This window comes from Vigna unguiculata, chromosome 11 (assembly GCF_004118075.2).
Source record: "Vigna unguiculata cultivar IT97K-499-35 chromosome 11, ASM411807v1, whole genome shotgun sequence".
Taxonomy (NCBI): domain Eukaryota; kingdom Viridiplantae; phylum Streptophyta; class Magnoliopsida; order Fabales; family Fabaceae; genus Vigna; species Vigna unguiculata.
The window spans coordinates 37,527,977-37,546,844 of record NC_040289.1 but is presented as its reverse complement, the minus strand read 5'-3'; the positions used below and the strand labels follow the sequence as shown (position 1 = coordinate 37,546,844).

The 18,868-nt window shown below is 31.0% G+C and overlaps 2 protein-coding genes, 1 long non-coding RNA gene and 1 pseudogene across 3 annotated transcripts; all 4 read left to right on the top strand.

Annotated features, from left to right (window-relative positions):
• The first annotated feature begins 2,243 nt into the window (after positions 1-2,243).
• On the top strand, positions 2,244-7,897 carry LOC114170411. Its single transcript, XM_028055888.1, has 5 exons — positions 2,244-2,608; positions 2,717-3,118; positions 4,234-4,288; positions 6,446-6,864; positions 7,261-7,897. The coding sequence occupies exons 1-5, from the start codon at positions 2,326-2,328 to the stop codon at positions 7,665-7,667; spliced, it is 1,566 nt and encodes a 521-aa protein (XP_027911689.1). The 5' UTR covers positions 2,244-2,325; the 3' UTR covers positions 7,668-7,897.
• Positions 7,898-8,450: 553 nt separating this feature from the next.
• LOC114168825 lies at positions 8,451-9,256 on the top strand. Its single transcript, XR_003600768.1, has 3 exons — positions 8,451-8,541; positions 8,697-8,729; positions 9,092-9,256. It is a non-coding gene; the product is annotated as an uncharacterized LOC114168825 (long non-coding RNA).
• A 38-nt stretch (positions 9,257-9,294) lies between these two features.
• LOC114170410 (replication protein A 70 kDa DNA-binding subunit E-like) lies at positions 9,295-11,282 on the top strand. Its single transcript, XM_028055887.1, has 9 exons — positions 9,295-9,583; positions 9,663-9,738; positions 9,847-9,974; positions 10,055-10,154; positions 10,233-10,359; positions 10,428-10,585; positions 10,682-10,802; positions 10,891-11,061; positions 11,136-11,282. The coding sequence occupies exons 1-9, from the start codon at positions 9,295-9,297 to the stop codon at positions 11,217-11,219; spliced, it is 1,254 nt and encodes a 417-aa protein (XP_027911688.1). The 3' UTR covers positions 11,220-11,282.
• A 1,707-nt stretch (positions 11,283-12,989) lies between these two features.
• Positions 12,990-18,167, top strand: LOC114170409 (annotated as a pseudogene).
• The last annotated feature ends 701 nt before the right edge of the window (positions 18,168-18,868 follow it).

Genomic DNA, 18,868 nt, shown 5'->3' with positions numbered 1-18,868 from the left:
ACTTATTTTATCATCTCGTTTTTTAAATAATTTGTCTCAAATTTATAAATGTATGGACACAACACAGCTAAGTCAGTCATTACTATCATTACCTCATACGATATTGTTGCTATCAACCATAGATTATGTTAACATAATAAATTAATAATTTAATTAAATTTTAGGTATTTCAATAATTTTATATATTTTATTTCTTAGTAATCATTGTTAGTTTTTCTATCTCTTATTCAATGTTATTGTAATTATTGCTCAAACGTTAACATGTACCACAAATTTACCATAGTATAATATAATTAAGAAAATTAAATTGAGCGAAAAATTGGAAAACCGGAATAATATACAAAATATTAAATAAAACTTACAAAGAAATAAACAATATAAATACTTCAATGAGAATGAAAATAGGTTAAGTATTAAAGTATGAATATTTAAAACTTCCTGTCTTAAAATTATGATAACTAATAATCCTTTAATGCATCTCTCGCATGTGTTTAAATAGTTTTTTCTTATAAAAAAAAAAAGCATCTTTTAAGAACAAAAGAATATTATAAATATTTAAGTAGAGGATTTAGACTTTGAACCCATTCACATAATATTCCCTTATTTATTGAGAAATTTTTGGTGCAAACCCTTTTCATTTATCTTGCAAAATTTAATTTATTTTCTTGTTCCCATTTTTCATAGAACATTGTCATCGAACCAATACTTTACAAACTTTTTTCAAATTGTTCCACCATCATGACTTGTACTTGATCTCCTTTCCTTTGTTCATATTTTTCCATTTTTTATATTTTTATTATATGATCTCCTCCACACATCATATTTTTCAATTATTAACCTCCGCCATTTTTTAACTAAATATTTTGTTTAAAGAATTTGAGTTTAATTCTAATCAAAATTGTGTAATTTCTCATGGTATAAAGAAAACTAATATTACCACTCACCAAAAATATTTATGTGAGCTTTATTAAGGGATATTTACGTGAAACTCGCTCTAATATGCAAAATGAATACATTTATAGCATTTTAACGAACTAAGTAAAAGCAATTTAAAGTTCGCATTTGTTTTGCAAATTATTTAAAAAAAATGTAAAAACATCACCAAGTTATTAGTTTGAATAAAATTTAAGCAAATAATTGTAAGAGAAAAATAAAATAAAATAACTAGGCATTTTTTAAATAAGTTAAAATCAATCTATCATCTTTTTTAATTTTAAAAAATTCTCTTATTTGACCGTTTACAAACTCTTATAAATTTATAAAAACTTTTCGTATTTTTAAATTTATACACTACACAACCAGTCGAGATTTTTTTTTTGTCCTTGTGACTTCAAAATATACTGGTACTTTAAAAAAATATATATTTTAAAACATTAAAATAAATGTTCATTGTATTTCAAAAACAAAATAAATAAATAAATAAATAAAAAAACCCAACAAAAATTCCAAATTCTACCAAACCTATGTCTAAATAACTAATCCAAATTAAAATTTACCTAGAGGGGGGCTGCACAGTGTCTGGCTAGTTACGCCATCACTAAAGTCAAACACAAACACGTTAGACCAGTCATTTGGCTTTCATGTTTTTACACCTACAAATCACACCATTGTCTATCCACATTTAATGCTTTTTTTTAATATTAAAAAAAGGAACTTAATCAAAATCCAAAATTAATTTCTCCATAGTAGGTTGTCTGAAAATTAATTTTTTAAATAATATAAGGTGTTGTTTATAAACAATATTCTTTTCTAAAATAATAAATTATATATATAAATAAATGAGTGAGTGTACAACTCATTTACTATTCAGAGTTATTTGAATTCAAACCGTATCGGATCACATATTGATATAATTTTACATGTTCGAAATGTATAGTATATATTTTAATGTGAAGAGTATCTTAAAAATCATACATCATACATATACATAAAGTTAAGGTAAATTTTAAATGCATAAATATATAAGATACACCTTATAAACCTAAACCTGTTTTCTAAGATTAAGGAAGACTTAAATCAGTTTAATATATATATACATATATAGATATACAGAGACAAACAAACCAAAGCTATAAAGTCAAAATCTAACCCGTGAATTACGTTGTTCTATCGTAGAATGGGACATACTCTAATACTGTGTCACCAAGTTCAGATTGAAATTTCAAGCACAAAAGTTATTTAGGGTGTCAGCACTTCCTTTCCAAAGGTTCAAAGTCCTGTAGCCAGCAGTAACACTATAAATATACACGCCCTTTGTGCTCATAAATCTCAACCTTATAACAAACATTACATAGTTGCTCTTGTAACAAACATTAGATAGCTACGATGAACAAGGTTGCAGGGTTTGTGACAACCTTATTCATGATGGTGATGCTGATGGTGCCAAAAACCGCGAGTGCCGAAAACATAGACAGAATCGTGACACCACAATTCTTCGACATGATAATCAACCAGGCCGATGGTGATTGTGCAGGGAAGAACTTCTACTCACGTGACGCTTTCCTCAAAGCTCACAGGTCCTACCCTCGATTTGGTGCTCTTAATAACGAAGATGATTCCAAACGTGAAATTGCAGCTGCTTTTGCTCATTTCACCCACGAAACTGGACGTTAGTATGATGAATTTTTACATATAGCAGAACTTGTTCAACTATTACTTCAACAGATGAAGATATTAAGTTGTGTTATGATATATGATTTGATTTGATTGGATGCAGATTTTTGCTACATAGAAGAGATTGGAGGAGCGTCAAGGGACTACTGTGATGAAAGCAACACTGAGTTTCCATGTGTACCTTACAAAGGGTACTATGGTCGTGGACCTATCCAACTGTCGTGGAACTTCAACTATGGACCAGCAGGACAGAACATTGGTTTCGATGGGTTGAATGCTCCGGAGACAGTGGCCAATGACCCTGTCGTGTCCTTCAAGACAGCATTGTGGTACTGGATGGAGTTTGTGCGCCCTGTCATGAACGAGGGCTTTGGTGCAACCATTAGAGCCATCAATGGCCAACTTGAATGTAATGAAGGAAACCCTGACACTGTCCGTGCTCGTGTTTATTATTACACCAAGTATTGTTCTCAATTTGGTGTTGCTCCTGGTGACAATCTTACTTGCTAAGTTATATAGATATATCAGACTATATATCTATATATGTGTGTACCATATATATGATGACACGTGTTATAGTTAATAAAATAAACAATTCAAAGGCTCAAAAATTTCTTTTGATTATTGTGATTAGGAAAATTATTAACTATAGTTTCCTTTCTGCATCTAAGCTGCAACAACAACAATTCATGCAAACCACTACCATTATGTTTTCAGAGTTAGTATTGGAAATACAAATATCATTTTAAGTCTCACTTAAAAATAAAAAACGAGCACCACCAAGATTGTTTTAAATTTTGGATTAGAGCTTATTTTATGTGAATTGCATGCATGTCTTATTCGTGTTCTAATTTTTAATAAATCTTTCTTTAAAAAATAATATGCAAAATCAACAATAAACTATGCCTCCAATATAACATATTTAATTCTGATATATATATATATATATATATATATATATATATATATATATGTCCATTTTTTATTAAAAGTTTTATTTTTATATACTATGAATGTAAATATTTTATATTGTTAACCAATTAAAAACCACGGATGATTTATAATACTTATTGTAAAAGTGAACAAATTTATAATGTTTAACAATTATGGTTGGATTAAGAGTAGACTTTTGTATACTAAAATCAAATGAAAAATATGAAAAAACAAAATAGAGCAATGGAAAGGTTAAATATAAGATAATAAAATACAATTTTTGACATAACAAAAGAAAAAAAGTAACAAAATACAAATTACTTTATTTTGTCCATAAATTTCTTGTACATGTAATTGCACTATGTAAGTTGCTAATGACACATTATTTTGTAACTGATTTTAAATTATATGTTGCATTATCTATAACATCGTTTATTGTTCGAGATCCAATTATAAGTCTTAAGTCTCACGTTAAGTAAAAATGATAAAATTGAACTGAAAGTGATATCAATCCTTTATATGTGGATTAAACTCACGTTTTGAACTCGAAACACCAATACTTATACATGTATGCTTGATCTTTATGCAATTTTCTATCAAAAAAAAATAAAATCTTTCTGCATTTCAAACCACACTTATGAAAGGATGGATAATGATTAAGAATTTCACTAATCTATCATGGAGTAGTTGTAACTAATCAAACCCTTTGTGACTTAAAATTGATTAATGTGAAGCTTTTAATGTAACCGCAAAGAAGCCGAAAGTGTGAATATCAACTGCTACATTTTCACTTACTTTTTATAGAAAATAGAAATTAGAAAATAATACTATTAATTATGCTACCCTATAGAAGTTCTTTTATAAGTTAAATGAATTTATTAGTAATTGAAAACCCAAGAAAAGCACAAAATGGTCTAGAATATAGGCATACTAAAGTTTAATTAAATAGCTATTAGCAGTTATATAGTATTATAGGTTAGCCCACAGAAGATTACTCACACCTCCGTCCCGTATCATTTATGCGTTCTGTAATAATGGAATGAAATTTCTAGCTACGTATAGGTTGATGTCATATCCAAAGTTAAGCAAATTTTAAGATTAAATATGTTTTTAATTTTAAATTCAGATTGAAATTTGAAATTTGATTTTTTTTTTAATTTTGATGTAGTCAGATTTTCAAATTTTAAAAATGAATAAATATAACATTTTAATTTAATTACATAATTTTTTTTACAAATTAAATGGTGTTTAAAAACTAATACTACAAGAAAAATGTCCAGTTAATAATTAATTTACAAAATAAAAAATTATTATTTACTAAAATAGTTATTGTTATGAATAAAAAATTAGAATTGATTATTAAATTAGTCACTAATTAATTAGAAACTAATTTATAAATCAATTCATTTGGTAAGAACTTTAATAACTAATGTTTAGTGACCAATTTTTATTGGTAGTTACAATTTTGATAACTAAATTTTAAAAATCAATTTAGAAACTCGTTATAACTTTTTATTCATAATAACTACTATTTTAGTCATTAATAATTTTTTTTTGTGAATTGATATTTAAATTGGTCAACTGTATTGATCACTAAAATTGATATTTAACTAGACATCTTCTTGTAATATAAAAATATATTTAACCATATTTTTATTATTAAAAGGACAAATTGAATTTTACTTACTTCTTTCTTTCACATTATACTTGCGTTCAATAATCTTAACTCGATTCATATTAAATACTCATTATCAATTTTTAAAAAAATTAAAAATATTTAATAATAATAATTGTTTTTTATGAGGATGTCTTTGTTCATTTATATGTCACTTAAATACTTCATGGATCTTGCTAATAAGTTTGTAAGAATGTTTAAGAATCGATTAGATAATATTTTGACTTAACGGATATAGTAAGTTAAGACACTTGTTGTCATTCTTTGTACTTAATTAATTCACAATTAAATTTCAGTAAAAATCTTTTACTTGTTCGCAGTAATTTATACAATTAATATTTCTTTTTTTTCAACTCAAATACATTAGCTTAAAATAAGAAAAAAATAAAACCACATTGTAATCAGTCTTTAAGTTTACGTTAAATATATATATATATATATATATATATATATATATATATATATATATATATATATATATATATATATTAATTAAGAGAAAGTCATTGTATTAAATGATTTTCAGTATTACTTGATAGATTAATTCTAATTGTTAACTGTGAGAAATTATCATATGACTCAACTATTACTATACAGATATTAATTAATCTTTATTATATACACGATACCTAAGTATTATAGAATTTTTTTATAAATTCAAAATTTTGAATAAATGATACACAAAGATGAGTTGTATGAGAATATAATTACTTGATAATTTAATATTGTTTTTTTTTTCTTCAGAAAATACCAATTAAAGAAGTGAAAAACAAAGACTATTATATCAAGCAAATTTTCTGAAAATCTGTTATTGTTTTTTATATATATAAAAAACTCTTTTGAAGTAGAACGATACATTAATTATTTTTTGGTTAAAATATATTCAATTAAATAGGATAACTTTAGTAATTGTAATATATTTATTGCTATTAAAGTCCGCCCACTTTTAAGTTTAAATATTGATGATTTTTATTGGAAAGTATATTTATTAAGTAATTTATTATATTCAACTAATTTAAATTTATTTTAACTAAGTGCATTAATTGAATTGAAAGGTTTATGAAAGGAAAATAATATATTTTGTATGCAATCAATTCATCATTCCTTTATAATATTAACATTTATTCAAGCACTTACTTTTTTGACAAAATACCCTATTATTGTTCCATAAATCAATATACAATTAAATATATTAAGTATCATTTTTTTTTTTTTTCTGACGAGAAAGCATGCTACAAATAGAAGTGAGTGTGGTCTGAATTGCCAACATTCTCTATTGAAAAAAGTGATAACACAGTTTGACAGAATTCTCCACCAGGCGATGTGGAACAACAAGGTGCAAAACATGAACAGTGTAGTAAAGAGAGTGATGGTGAGTTTGTTAGTGTTGATGCAAGGTGCTTGCTATGGCAGTGAGAAAGCGAGCCATGTTTCTGTGGCTGACATTGTCACAACCGAATTCTTCAACTCCATACTTGACGAAGGTGATGATGAAGCAGATTGTGCAGGCAAGAACTTCTACTCTCGACAAGCCTTCCTGCATGCTCTCAATTCCTACAAACAGTTTGGTCGAACTGGTTCTGCAGATGACTCCAAACGTGAAATTGCTGCTGCTTTTGCTCATTTCACACAAGAAACTCAACGTGAGTCTTTCTCTCCACCTCCTACAATGACGCTGCTGGTTTCTATTGTAAATTGTTTTTATCTCTAGTCGATGCGAGAGTTTCAACGATGAAGACAGTACTTTCTACATTGTAACTCTGTTTTAATCTTTAAAACATAAAAAGACATCTAAAACTTCGTACATAAAAGTCGGAAGTTTTACATCGACTAGAGATAAGGTCAGTTTATAATATACAAGTGAGTATAATCCTCACTTTACAAGTTCGTTTTGTGAGGTTGAATTAGATTTAAGACTCACTTTTAACATGATATCATAACTAAGTTAGAACCTATTTTAACGAACTTTCTCCGTAAGTAATCATCTATAAAGGTGACAAAGTATCTCGGATTACTAACATCTTCTTTGCAATTTCCAGATTTTTGCTACGTAGAAGAGACTGAAGGTGAATCAAAGGACTATTGTGATGACAGCAACAGCGAGTACCCGTGTGCCTCTGACAAGGAGTACTACGGGCGTGGACCGATTCAACTGAGGTGGAACTACAACTATGGAGCAGCAGGGGAAAGCATTGGTTTTGACGGGTTGAAGGCTCCGGAGACGGTGGCCAATGACCCTGTGGTGTCGTTCAAGACAGCACTGTGGTTCTGGACACAGAATGTGAGCCCTGTGATGGAGCAGGGGTTTGGTGAAACCATTAGAGCCATGAAAGGTGAAGCTGAATGTGATGGAGGAAACCCTGATGCTGTTCAGGCTCGTGTTGATTACTACACACAATACTGTTCACAGCTTGGTGTTGCTCCTGGTGATAACCTCACTTGCTAAATGCATAATCCATGGATAGTTCCAACTTGCAGTGTTGAAAAGTTTTATAGGGAACAAGATCGATGCATGTGTTTTATCCTTCCTCTATCATATATCATATATATGTTGTAAAATAATGAGTTCTGTGCGTGAGATAAGCTTTCGCAACAATTATGCTCCTTTTCATTTGCTCTATTGTTATAATATTAAGAGTTATGTTATGTTGCTTCCAAAGGACACAAGAAGAATTCTGCATGGATACATTTACACATTTCATCAGTTATTTTTAGGATTAAATATAATTTTTGTGTCTAAAGTTTAAGTGAAATTTAGAACTAGTCTCTCTTCAAAAATTTTAACCAATTTAGTCATTCATCTTTAAAAATGTGGGAATTTAATCTTCTACTATCTACTATATATCTAAGAAATCTTTAGTATAGGTAAATTACTGGATTGGACATCTTATCTAACTGACACGTGTATGAAATGGAGGGCATTTTCGTCTTTTGATTAATTTTTTTTTTCAGCTGAAGCATTAATTAATTGTTGATTGATGGTTGCTACAGACGGAAGCTTCTGCATGAAGGCATTGCATTTGGCGGTGGTATTTGAATTTTTCTTCTTGCGTTAGGTTTGTTCAGAAACATATTCTGGTACTTTTTTCTTCTTCTTCAACACTTCATTGGATCTTCTTTCTTCTTCTTCATAGCAACGTCAGTTTCCTTTTTTTTTTTTGGTTGTTTATTTTCGTTGGTTGATGTTTGTTTGTTCTTCTTCTTCTTCTTCTTCTTCTTTTGGTTTCTTCTGCTTTCTTCTTCTTCTCCAGTTTATTTATATATGTTTGTGATTATTGTTGTTCAAGGTTTGCAGAACCTGTTTTGTTGTTCATACCGACGTAAGTTATAATTTTTTTTTTGCCTTTTTTTTTGTTGGTTGATGGTTGCTTCTTCTTCTTTTTCTTCTTATGCTTTTTTCTGCTTTCTTCTTCTTATGCTTTATTCTGCTTTCTTCTTCTTCTGCTGTTTATTTTTTTTTTTTTTGTTGTTGAAGGTTTGCAGAAGCATTTTAGTTCTTCATACCAACGTAAGGTTCCTTCTTCCTTTTTTTTTTTATTTTTTTTTCTTACGTTCGCTTTGTTGTAACACATTTTTGCTTTATTTTTTCTTCTTCTTCGAGTTCGTTGCATGTTCTTTGTTCTTCTTCATCTTTCTTCTTCTTCGTACCAAGAGTTATTTAAGTTAAAAAATTTTTTGTACGTCTTTTTATTTTCGTTGTATTTATTTTTTTATCGTTTTTTTTTGTTGTTATTCGTTTTTTTTTTGTTGTTCTTCGAACAACTTTGATTTTATGTTCTTCTTCTTTTTGGTTCATGTGTTTTTTTTATTTTTAAGTTGTATTGTTTTTTTTTCCTGTAAAGCAGTTGACCTGTTATTTTTATGTATTAGATGGCAAGGAAATTTGATATGATCAAGGATATTGATGGAAAAAGGGAGACTTTGAAACTTGCTGTCCGAATTGTGGATCTGTGGTTTGTTGAGTCATGGGATTCAAAACGAAATATGGAGATGATTCTGACAGATCAAAAGGTAATGTATGTTTGTATTGTCATTGTATCAGTGTATTTTGTATGTGTATGTATTTGATGGTTATGGATGGTTATGGTGGTCAGGGTGATGTTATCCCTGCTATGATTAAGAAGGAAGACATTGCTACGTGGGAAGATAAGCTAAAGGAAGGAGAAAGTTATATAATGCATAACTTCAAAATTCTCAACAACAGAGCTCAATATAGAGTTTGCGACCACCCTTATAAGCTATTGTTTATTGGAGCAACATCTGTACGACGACAACCAATTGCCAGTATTCCTGCAAAAGTTTGGAAGTTCAAGAGTATAAAGGATATCATTGATGGAAACTATTCTGCAGATTTGTTGGTTGGTAAGTTTTTCTCCTTGATTTATATTTGTTTTCTATTTTTTTGTTGTCTTTACTTACTATTTTGTTTTTCCATTTTAAGATGTCATTGGTGTGGTGGATAATGTGGAGGAGAAACCAAGTTCCAAAAATGTTGTGTTTGACCTAAAGGACTTGAGGTTCAATTGTTTGTTTTGAATTGTAATGGTGTTTTCAATGTCACAGATTAAGTTGATTATTTCATTTTAATGGTGTTTTGGATTTGTTTTTTTTTTTGTCTATTGTAGTGGTGCGTCAATCTGTTGTACTCTTTGGGATTCATATTGTTTGCGTTTGGTTAGTTATTGGAGGGAAAGTCGTGACACACCTTATCCAGCTATTATTCTTACTCAGGCAAAGATAAAGGCTGCCTCAGGTTTCATCGTATTTGGAGATGTTTGTTATATTGATTAGTCTACGTTAAATGGAAATTTATTTCAATTATTTTGTCTATAGGTCCATGGCCGGTGTCATTGTCTAATTGTTGGAATGGATCGAAGTTGTTTATGGGAGATGATAGATCAGAACTGATTGAATTTAGGAAGGAATTTTCAAAGTAATAGTTTTATATAACGACTATGTTATTCTATAACTCTTTGTATTTCATAAGTACTAACTAATGTTTATTGTGTAGAACTACTGCTCATGAAATTTTCGAGGAGGGAAGCCAATATAGTGGATCTTCCCAGATTAGTCATGTTGATAGGTTTATGTATAAAACTGTTGTTAAGAGTGTTTCACAGATCCTGACTGTGATAGAGGTAGTTTCGATTTTGTATACTTTTATAATCGATTTTTGTTATTATTAACCCTTCTTTTATTGTTGTAGGAGATTTCATGTGTTACTGTTGCACATACACTTAAGTTTAATTTAGGAAATGATGGATGGAGTTACTTGGTTTGTAACTTATGCGCAAAAAGAACATATGAAGTTGGTTCTTTTAAGTGTTTGAATTGTGATGGTTATAATGAGTATCCAAAAATGAGGTTAGTAATAGTTGTATTGTGAAATTATGTTATTTGTCATTGAATATATGTTTTCGGATACAAGCATCTTATTTATGATTAAATATATGTTTTCAGGTACAAGCTTGAAATTCAAGTGACTGATGGAAAAAAGGTTGCTAACTTCATGCTTTGGGACCAAGACTGCATCAATTTAATTGGTCTTTCTGCTGGTGACTTGCGAAAGAAAATGATCAAGGTTGTATATTTTTTCTTTTCCATTAGTAATATAATAATGGCATAATAATACTCATTTGATTTCATCTTTGTTTTTTAAAATATATTAGGATGGTGAGGAGGATCCTAAGTGTTTTCCACAGGATCTAGACGTTCTTTTGGGTTGTACTTTGGCTTTCAAGGTCAAGCCACAAGGAAATAACCGACCTGCTTCAGTAATGAGAGTTTCAACTGATCGTGAAATCATAGGACACATTAGTAGTCTTCTTGGACAAACTGAGGTGGTTATTTTAATCTTTGTGTACTGATTATGTGCTGTATTTTGAGATTGAACTAAAGAAATCAAATTTTGCAGGTAATGGAAATTGTTGAAGCTAAGGAAAACTGTTCTGATCAATCAGAGCTTCGTAAGGGCAAGTCCATAGTAAGTACTTATTAAATTGGTTGGTTTTGTTAATTCCCATTTTCATGTATTGTATGTTTTAATGTATATTGAGTTATGCAGGCAATTGAGGTTGGGAAAGGTAGGAGTGCCAGTGAATCTGATGTCCATACTCATACTGGGAGTTCTTTAGTAAGTATTTTAATGTAGGTATGATTTGTGGTGTAATCAAGATTTATAATTTTAAATGTTAAATTTTCCAGGCATTGGAACTTGCTGAATGTGGTGATAATGCAGCATGCGATTTATCTGCTGATACTGATAGTTCATTAGTAAGTATATAAGTAGATAGATTTAGTGTCTTAATTTTACTAGACAGTTTAAAGACGTAATTTGACTAAACATATGATTCATTGCAGATGTGCCTTTCTAGGACTGCTGATCTTGATCCGGATGTTGTTTTATGTGTGACGCCCAGAAAAGATCTTTCCACTACCAGTGACAATGAGGACATGCAGTATATTCCAGAAAATTTCATGGATTTTGATCTTTTGGAGGACCTCCCATTAGCCCAATTGTCAGCCACGAAGACAATGAAGATTATCAAGAAGGAGAAATGATATTTAATTTATGAAAGCTATGGAAATTATTGTAATTAATGTTGCTTAAGACTGTATGTTAGTTTCCTTACAAATGTTTTGGCTCCTTCAAAGGATGCATTCGTCTTTCCTGTTTTGATAAATTGTACTGGGGAAACCTTCTTTGGTATTTTAAGGAGTTTTGGTTGTGCTTACGTTGAACAAAGTTTGAACACTTTTTGTATATTAATATTAAACACTAAGGTCGATTATAAAAAAAATTGTAACCGTGCAGAGGTTTATGTATTTATAGTCAGAATTCAACCTTTTATGCATTGTTTTAAGTATACTACCATAATGAGAATTAAGGAAGACTACCATCACAACGTGTTATTAATATTCTTTTAAGTATACTACCATGATACGCGTTGATATATCTTCATTTTGTTACATTCGAACCTATGCATTCAGTTTAACATTTTCTTATATTTTTTATAACATATTATCTGGATTGATTAGACATGCATTTAATAAAGATACGTTGAAGTTTATAGAGCAGTAGGATATCATAATTCATTCAAGCAATCATCAAACCCGCATTTATTAAAGCCAAAAACGTGCAATAGTTAATGTTGATGGTACGATATTGTATTCTATTAAAGCAGTACATTTGATTATTGTTTCCTGCGCTACAAGCAATGTGTAAGAGCAATGTGCATGTACAATATTATATATAATATAATGAAATGTAATTGTATAAAGCTGGCAGATTAGACATATTAGGTAGAAATGACTTGCATTTAAGAACCCCAAATCATGCTTCGCATTGACATGACTTTATAGTGGTGCTCATTTTGGCGGTAAAAATTTCACGACTCATCTATTCAGCATCATGCAACTACGAAAATCTTTAGATTACATTATGTTAACACAACCTTTAATTGTTAAGTAGATGAGAATTGATAAATCAAGTCTGTTCTAAATGGTTAAAGCAGAGCTTACTATTATTATTCATTAATTGGAATTGTTTCATTTATCTGTTCACAAACCAGTATTATCAACTATATCTGAAATGTTTTCAAAATTTTGTGTAGAAGTTTTTCTATGATCTTCAAGTATAACCTTTATATATTATGCAAATGTTGTTGTTTCCCAAATATTTATCATTCTGTGTTGTGTTTAATGTAGAATGATGGCCGATGAAAATAGAATCTGCAGTTCAAGAGCAAGAATAAAAAGAAAACTCATAATGCAAGAGAAGAGGATGAAAGCTACATACAAAAATCAGAAGCGCGTTGAAAACAAAATGCCAGATTGTACCCCATTAGCAGATGTAACAACTTATTATGTTAATCAAGATATGATTCATATGGAATCAGAAGTTGGATCTTCTGATATTAGATTCAGGAATGTTCAAAGAAATGTTACAGGCTCACGAAAGTTTCCTCAAAGTTTGCTTCGCAAGTTTGAAGGCACTGTGAATAATGTGACTAACATAAATCAAGGGAATATACCAAGTCAATCATTTGTATTGGAAGATGTTCATGAAGTAGAATCATATTCAGATGAGTCTGAATCGCTTGGTCAAACAGTAGAAGGTAATTTTATTTTGAAATGAAATTAACAGTTCATCATTATTACTGATATGTTGATCATAATTAATTACGCAGTCATTGATGAAGTAGATGATAGGAACCATCAAAGCATGGAGACTAATGCAAGATAAGTAATCTACGAAGTTTTTTATCAACATAGTTGTTATGATATATGAGAACTTGAACTAATAATTATATTAATTTCCAAATTGTATGCAGATATAGGAGATCCGATATATGTTTGTCAGCATTGCAATGCATATATGTGGTATCAAGAACGCATTGGCAAATCTCATCATATGATTAATCCGAACTTTCAGCTATGTTGCTCAAATGGAAAAGTTGAATTGCCAATGTTGAAAAAACCCCCGGATGAGCTAAGTCAACTTTTATTTCAATCAGATTCAAAACAGAGCAGAACTTATCAGAAGAATATTAGAACATACAACATGATGTTTGCATTTACATCACCTGGAGCAAAAATTGACAATAAATACAACAATGGAGGTGGTCCACCAAATTTGAGAATCCAAGGACAATCATGCCACAGAATTGGTAGTCTTCTTCCACCAATTGGACAACAGCCGAAGTTTGCTCAATTATATATTTATGATACTGAAAACGAGATACACAACAGAATTCAATCTCTAAGGTACAATTCATTCGTCTAAACAATTGTTATTATATTATGTAGCATGTTTGTATTGATCTGCTCAATCAATTGCCATATATGAATGTAGGAACAACAATGATATTGATGCTGAAATTGTTAGAACATTAACAAACATGCTAGATAAGTACAATGTCCATGCTAAATCTTTTCGTATGGCAAGGGACAAATATGCGGAGCAGCCATGTCATGATCTTAAATTGAAACTTATTGCTGATAGGCATAACGATGGACGTATATACAACATCCCCACCGTTTCAGAGGTTGCTGCATTAATAGTAGGAGATGTTGACACTGCATCTCCTAGGGATATTATTATGGAAAGCAGAACAGGAAAATTACAAAGAATAAACGAGTTGCACACAAGCTACTTGGGATATCAGTATCCGCTGCTGTTTCCCTATGGTGAAGATGGATATAGGCATGATATTAGTCATCGTGATTCTTTGGCACTCAAACGTAACCGCTTAACAATTAGGGAATGGTTTTGTTTCAGAATTCAAACCCGACAATGTGAGCCAATGACTATTCTTAGATCGAGAAGATTATTCCAACAATTTGTTGTAGATGGATATACAATGATTGAGTCTGAAAGACTATCATTCATCAGAAACAATCAGTCCAAGCTGAGGGTTGACAAATATAGTAACCTCTGCCAACCAACCAATGAGAGCTACACAGAAGCTTCACAAAAAGGAAAACGTTTTGTGCTTCCATCTAGCTTTGTCGGTGGTAGGAGATTTATGGATCAATTATATTTTGATGGGATGGCAATATGTGGTCATGTAGGATTCCCAGATCTTTTTGTAACTTTTACTTGCAATCCAAAATGGCCAGAGATTTGCAGAATATTGAACCCTTTAAAATTAAGTCCTTCAGATAGGCCAGATATCATTGCAAGAGTTTTCAGAATCAAATTTGACCAACTATTGTCAGATTTAACAAAGAAGAACATATTGGGAAGGGTCATAGCATGTCTGTATACTTCATATACTTACTATTTATTTGTTTCATTTAATTGATTATTCTAATCATGTAACTGATGTATGATTGCAGACATGTATAGTATTGAATTCCAGAAACGTGGTTTGCCACATGCTCATTTGTTGTTATTTTTGCATCCATCAAGCAAGTACCCGACAGCCATGGATATTGACAAAGTAATCTCAGCTGAAATACCATGTGCCAAAGAAGATACAGAATTGTATAACTGCGTAAAAGAACATATGATTCACGGCCCATGTGGAATGTCTAAGATATCATCTCCATGCATGAAAAATGGATCATGTTCTCGATTTTATCCAAAGAAATTTGAAGATACTACAACAATTTCAGAAGATGGTTTTCCTCATTATCGCAGAAGAAACAATGGTGTTAGCATTGTGAAGAATGATATTGCACTAGACAATCGATTTGTGGTTCCTTACAATCCTACAATATTAGTCAAATATCAGGCTCATGTCAATGTAGAATGGTGCAACCGTTCTAATTCAATCAAGTACTTATTTAAGTACATCAATAAGGGTTATGATAGAATTACTGCTGCGATTGTTTCTAATGAGAACCAAGGTTTTTCAACTGATATTCCAAGGGATGAAATCAAACAATATATTGATTGTAGATACATTTCTCCATGCGAAGCATGTTGGAGAATATTTTCATTTCCAATTCATGGAAGAAATCCAGCTGTTGAACGATTGTTTTTTCATCTACCAGGTGAGCAATCTGTGTACTTCAAGGATGATGATGACATTGATGATATCATGACAAAACCGACAGTTAGGGAGTCCATGTTCACCAGTTGGATGGAGTGCAACAAGAAATATTCAGATGCAAGGGAACTAACATATCCACAATTTGTTACTAAGTATGTGTATAATAAGAATCAAAGGTGTTGGAAACCAAGGAAAAAAGGAAATACCATTGGAAGACTTATTTGGGTTCCCCCTGCAACTGGTGAACTTTTCTACCTAAGAAGGATGCTAACAATTGTTAAAGGTCCAATATCCTACATAGATTTGCGAACTGTTGAAAGCATAACTTATCCTACATTTAGAGAAGCATGTGAAGCTTCTGGATTTTTGGCAGATGATAGAGAATACATCGAAGCTATCAAGGAAGCCAATGAATGGGGATCTGGAAACTTCTTGAGGAGATTATTCGTAACTATGCTCATGTCAAATAGTATCAACAAACCTGAGGAAGTTTGGAAGAAAACATGGGAAATGCTTTCTGATGGAATTCTATATAATGAAAGAATTATTGCACGAAATCCAGGTGAAGTAGTTTTTAACAATATTAATGTCAATTTTGGATATGAAACTATGTTAACTCATGTTAATTGTTGCAGCCCTCAACCTGAATTTTGAACTACTGAAAAATTTGACTTTGATTGAAATTGAGAAGCTTTTACAGAACAATAGGAGATCATTAAAGGAATTTCCCTCCATGCCTTATCCTAATGATTTTGCAGTAAATTACTGTGGCAACCGATTAGTGTATGCTGAACTTGATTATAACAAGGATGATGAACTACGTATCTTTGAAACAAATTTTAGCAGTATGACAGGTAAGTTTTTATTCCTAATATTTTTGCAACACAAGTCATTGCTATTTATCTAAATTATTATTGATATGCAGATGAACAAAGACATATTTTCCAAAAGATTATAAATGCTGTGCATGATGAAAAAGGGGGCATGTTCTTTTTATATGGATATGGAGGAACTGGAAAAACATTTATGTGGAATACATTATCTTCTGCTCTTCGTTGTGAAGGAAAAATAGTTCTAACAGTTGCATCAAGTGGTATAGCGTCTTTGTTATTGCCTGGAGGTAGAACAGCTCATTCAAAATTTAAAATTCCAGTTCCAACACTTGAACACTCAGTCTGCAACATTACAAAAGGTAGTGAACTATCAGATTTGATGAAATTGGCAAACCTCATAATTTGGGATGAAGCACCAATGGCACACAAGTTTTGTTTTGAGGCACTAGATCGAACTTTAAAAGATATCATGAAAGAACACAACAAATCAGATTTCGTTTTTGGTGGCAAAGTAATAGTATTTGGAGGGGATTTTAGACAAATTCTTCCTGTTATCCCTCGAGGAAGCAGGTCTGATATTGTTCATGCAACAATCAACTCATCCTACCTTTGGGAACATTGCCAGATTCTAAACTTGACCAAAAACATGCGACTGTTACAGCAGGGATTGCACAGCTCTACTGTTGCTGAAATTGAAGAGTTTTCTTCCTGGATAATAAAAATTGGTGATGGTTCACTGAATGAACCTAATGATGGCTTAGTAGATATAGAAATCCCTCCAGAATTTCTAATCAAAAACTTCAAAGACCCTATCCAAGCTATAATCAATAGCACTTATCCACAACTACACCAAAAATTCAATGATGAGATGTTTTTGATATCACGAGCTATTCTAGCCAGTCGAATTGAGACAGTGGATGAAATCAATAAATCTGTTCTGGATTCTATTCCAGGTGATGCTTAACTCATACTTATCATTTTTTTCATACATGTGTCATATTATATAAGTCTAACAACTGTTATTGATCAAATTTAGGTGAAGTTAAAGAGTACCTCAGCGCAGACTGTATTGATACATCAGATACCATGGACGTTGATGTATATGACGGTATTACACCAGAATTTTTAAATTCATTGAGAACATCGGGATTACCAAATCATAGTATAAAACTCAAAGTTGGCACACCAATAATGCTTTTGAGAAATTTAGATCAATCTGAAGGTCTCTGTAATGGAAGTAGATTAGTAGTTACCAGACTAGCAAAGCATGTAATTAGTGCAAAAATTATAACTGGGAAAAACAAAGGAACAGAAGTTTACATCCCGCGTATGTCTATGTCTCCATCTCAGTCACCATGGCCATTCAAGATGATTAGAAGACAATTCCCAATCATGCTATCTTATGCTATGACCATAAATAAATCTCAAGGTCAGTCTTTAGATTGTGTTGGATTGTATCTGCCTACACCAGTTTTCAGTCATGGTCAGTTATATGTTGCAGCTTCCAGAGTTAAAAGCAAGTCTGGATTAAAGATTTTAATCCATGACACCGACAATAAGCCTTTGACTGCTACCACAAATGTAGTTTTTAAAGAAGTTTTCAACAATGTGTAATGAACGATTACATACCTGATCTTTTTTTGGCTAGCCATGCATATGTGGAGTAGTTACAGAGTAAGAATGCTTAACTGATATTCTTAAATATGATGTGTTGGCGTAATGTATAAGTTTTTTGCCATAATGACTTGCAGTAATAAATGAATATGTGGTACTTTGATGTTATCCCTTGCATTTATCATGTCTGAACTGACAATTACATTATGGTAAATTCGTATTGGTCATAGTGCATTAAATATGCAAACTGCCATTGACCAACAAGAAAACAAGAATTAATTATATGCGCAGATAATATTGTTAAATAACTGCTAGGTTCATATAGCAATTCCTTATAATATTGTCTTGCACCCATATAATTAGCCCAATTCATATTGAATCTCTTACTTGACACACCACCTTAAATATGTAGTTAACCTCCCACAATTGTCAGTTTAATCATGTTTTGAACCCCAACAAGACCTTGCAACGTTATACGAGCAGCCCAAGTAATACTGAATATTTAACTAAACACACTACCTTAATTATCAAACGCACCTCCCAGATGTCTGACATTATTAATCAAATATGCTGATGCAAATGAAGATCCGTTTTGTTTTATTAACAACTATACATACTATATCAAATATATCAAATTATGGACATTAAATTTATTTATAAAATTGACTTTTTTAACATAAATAAGTAATATTATATAGAAA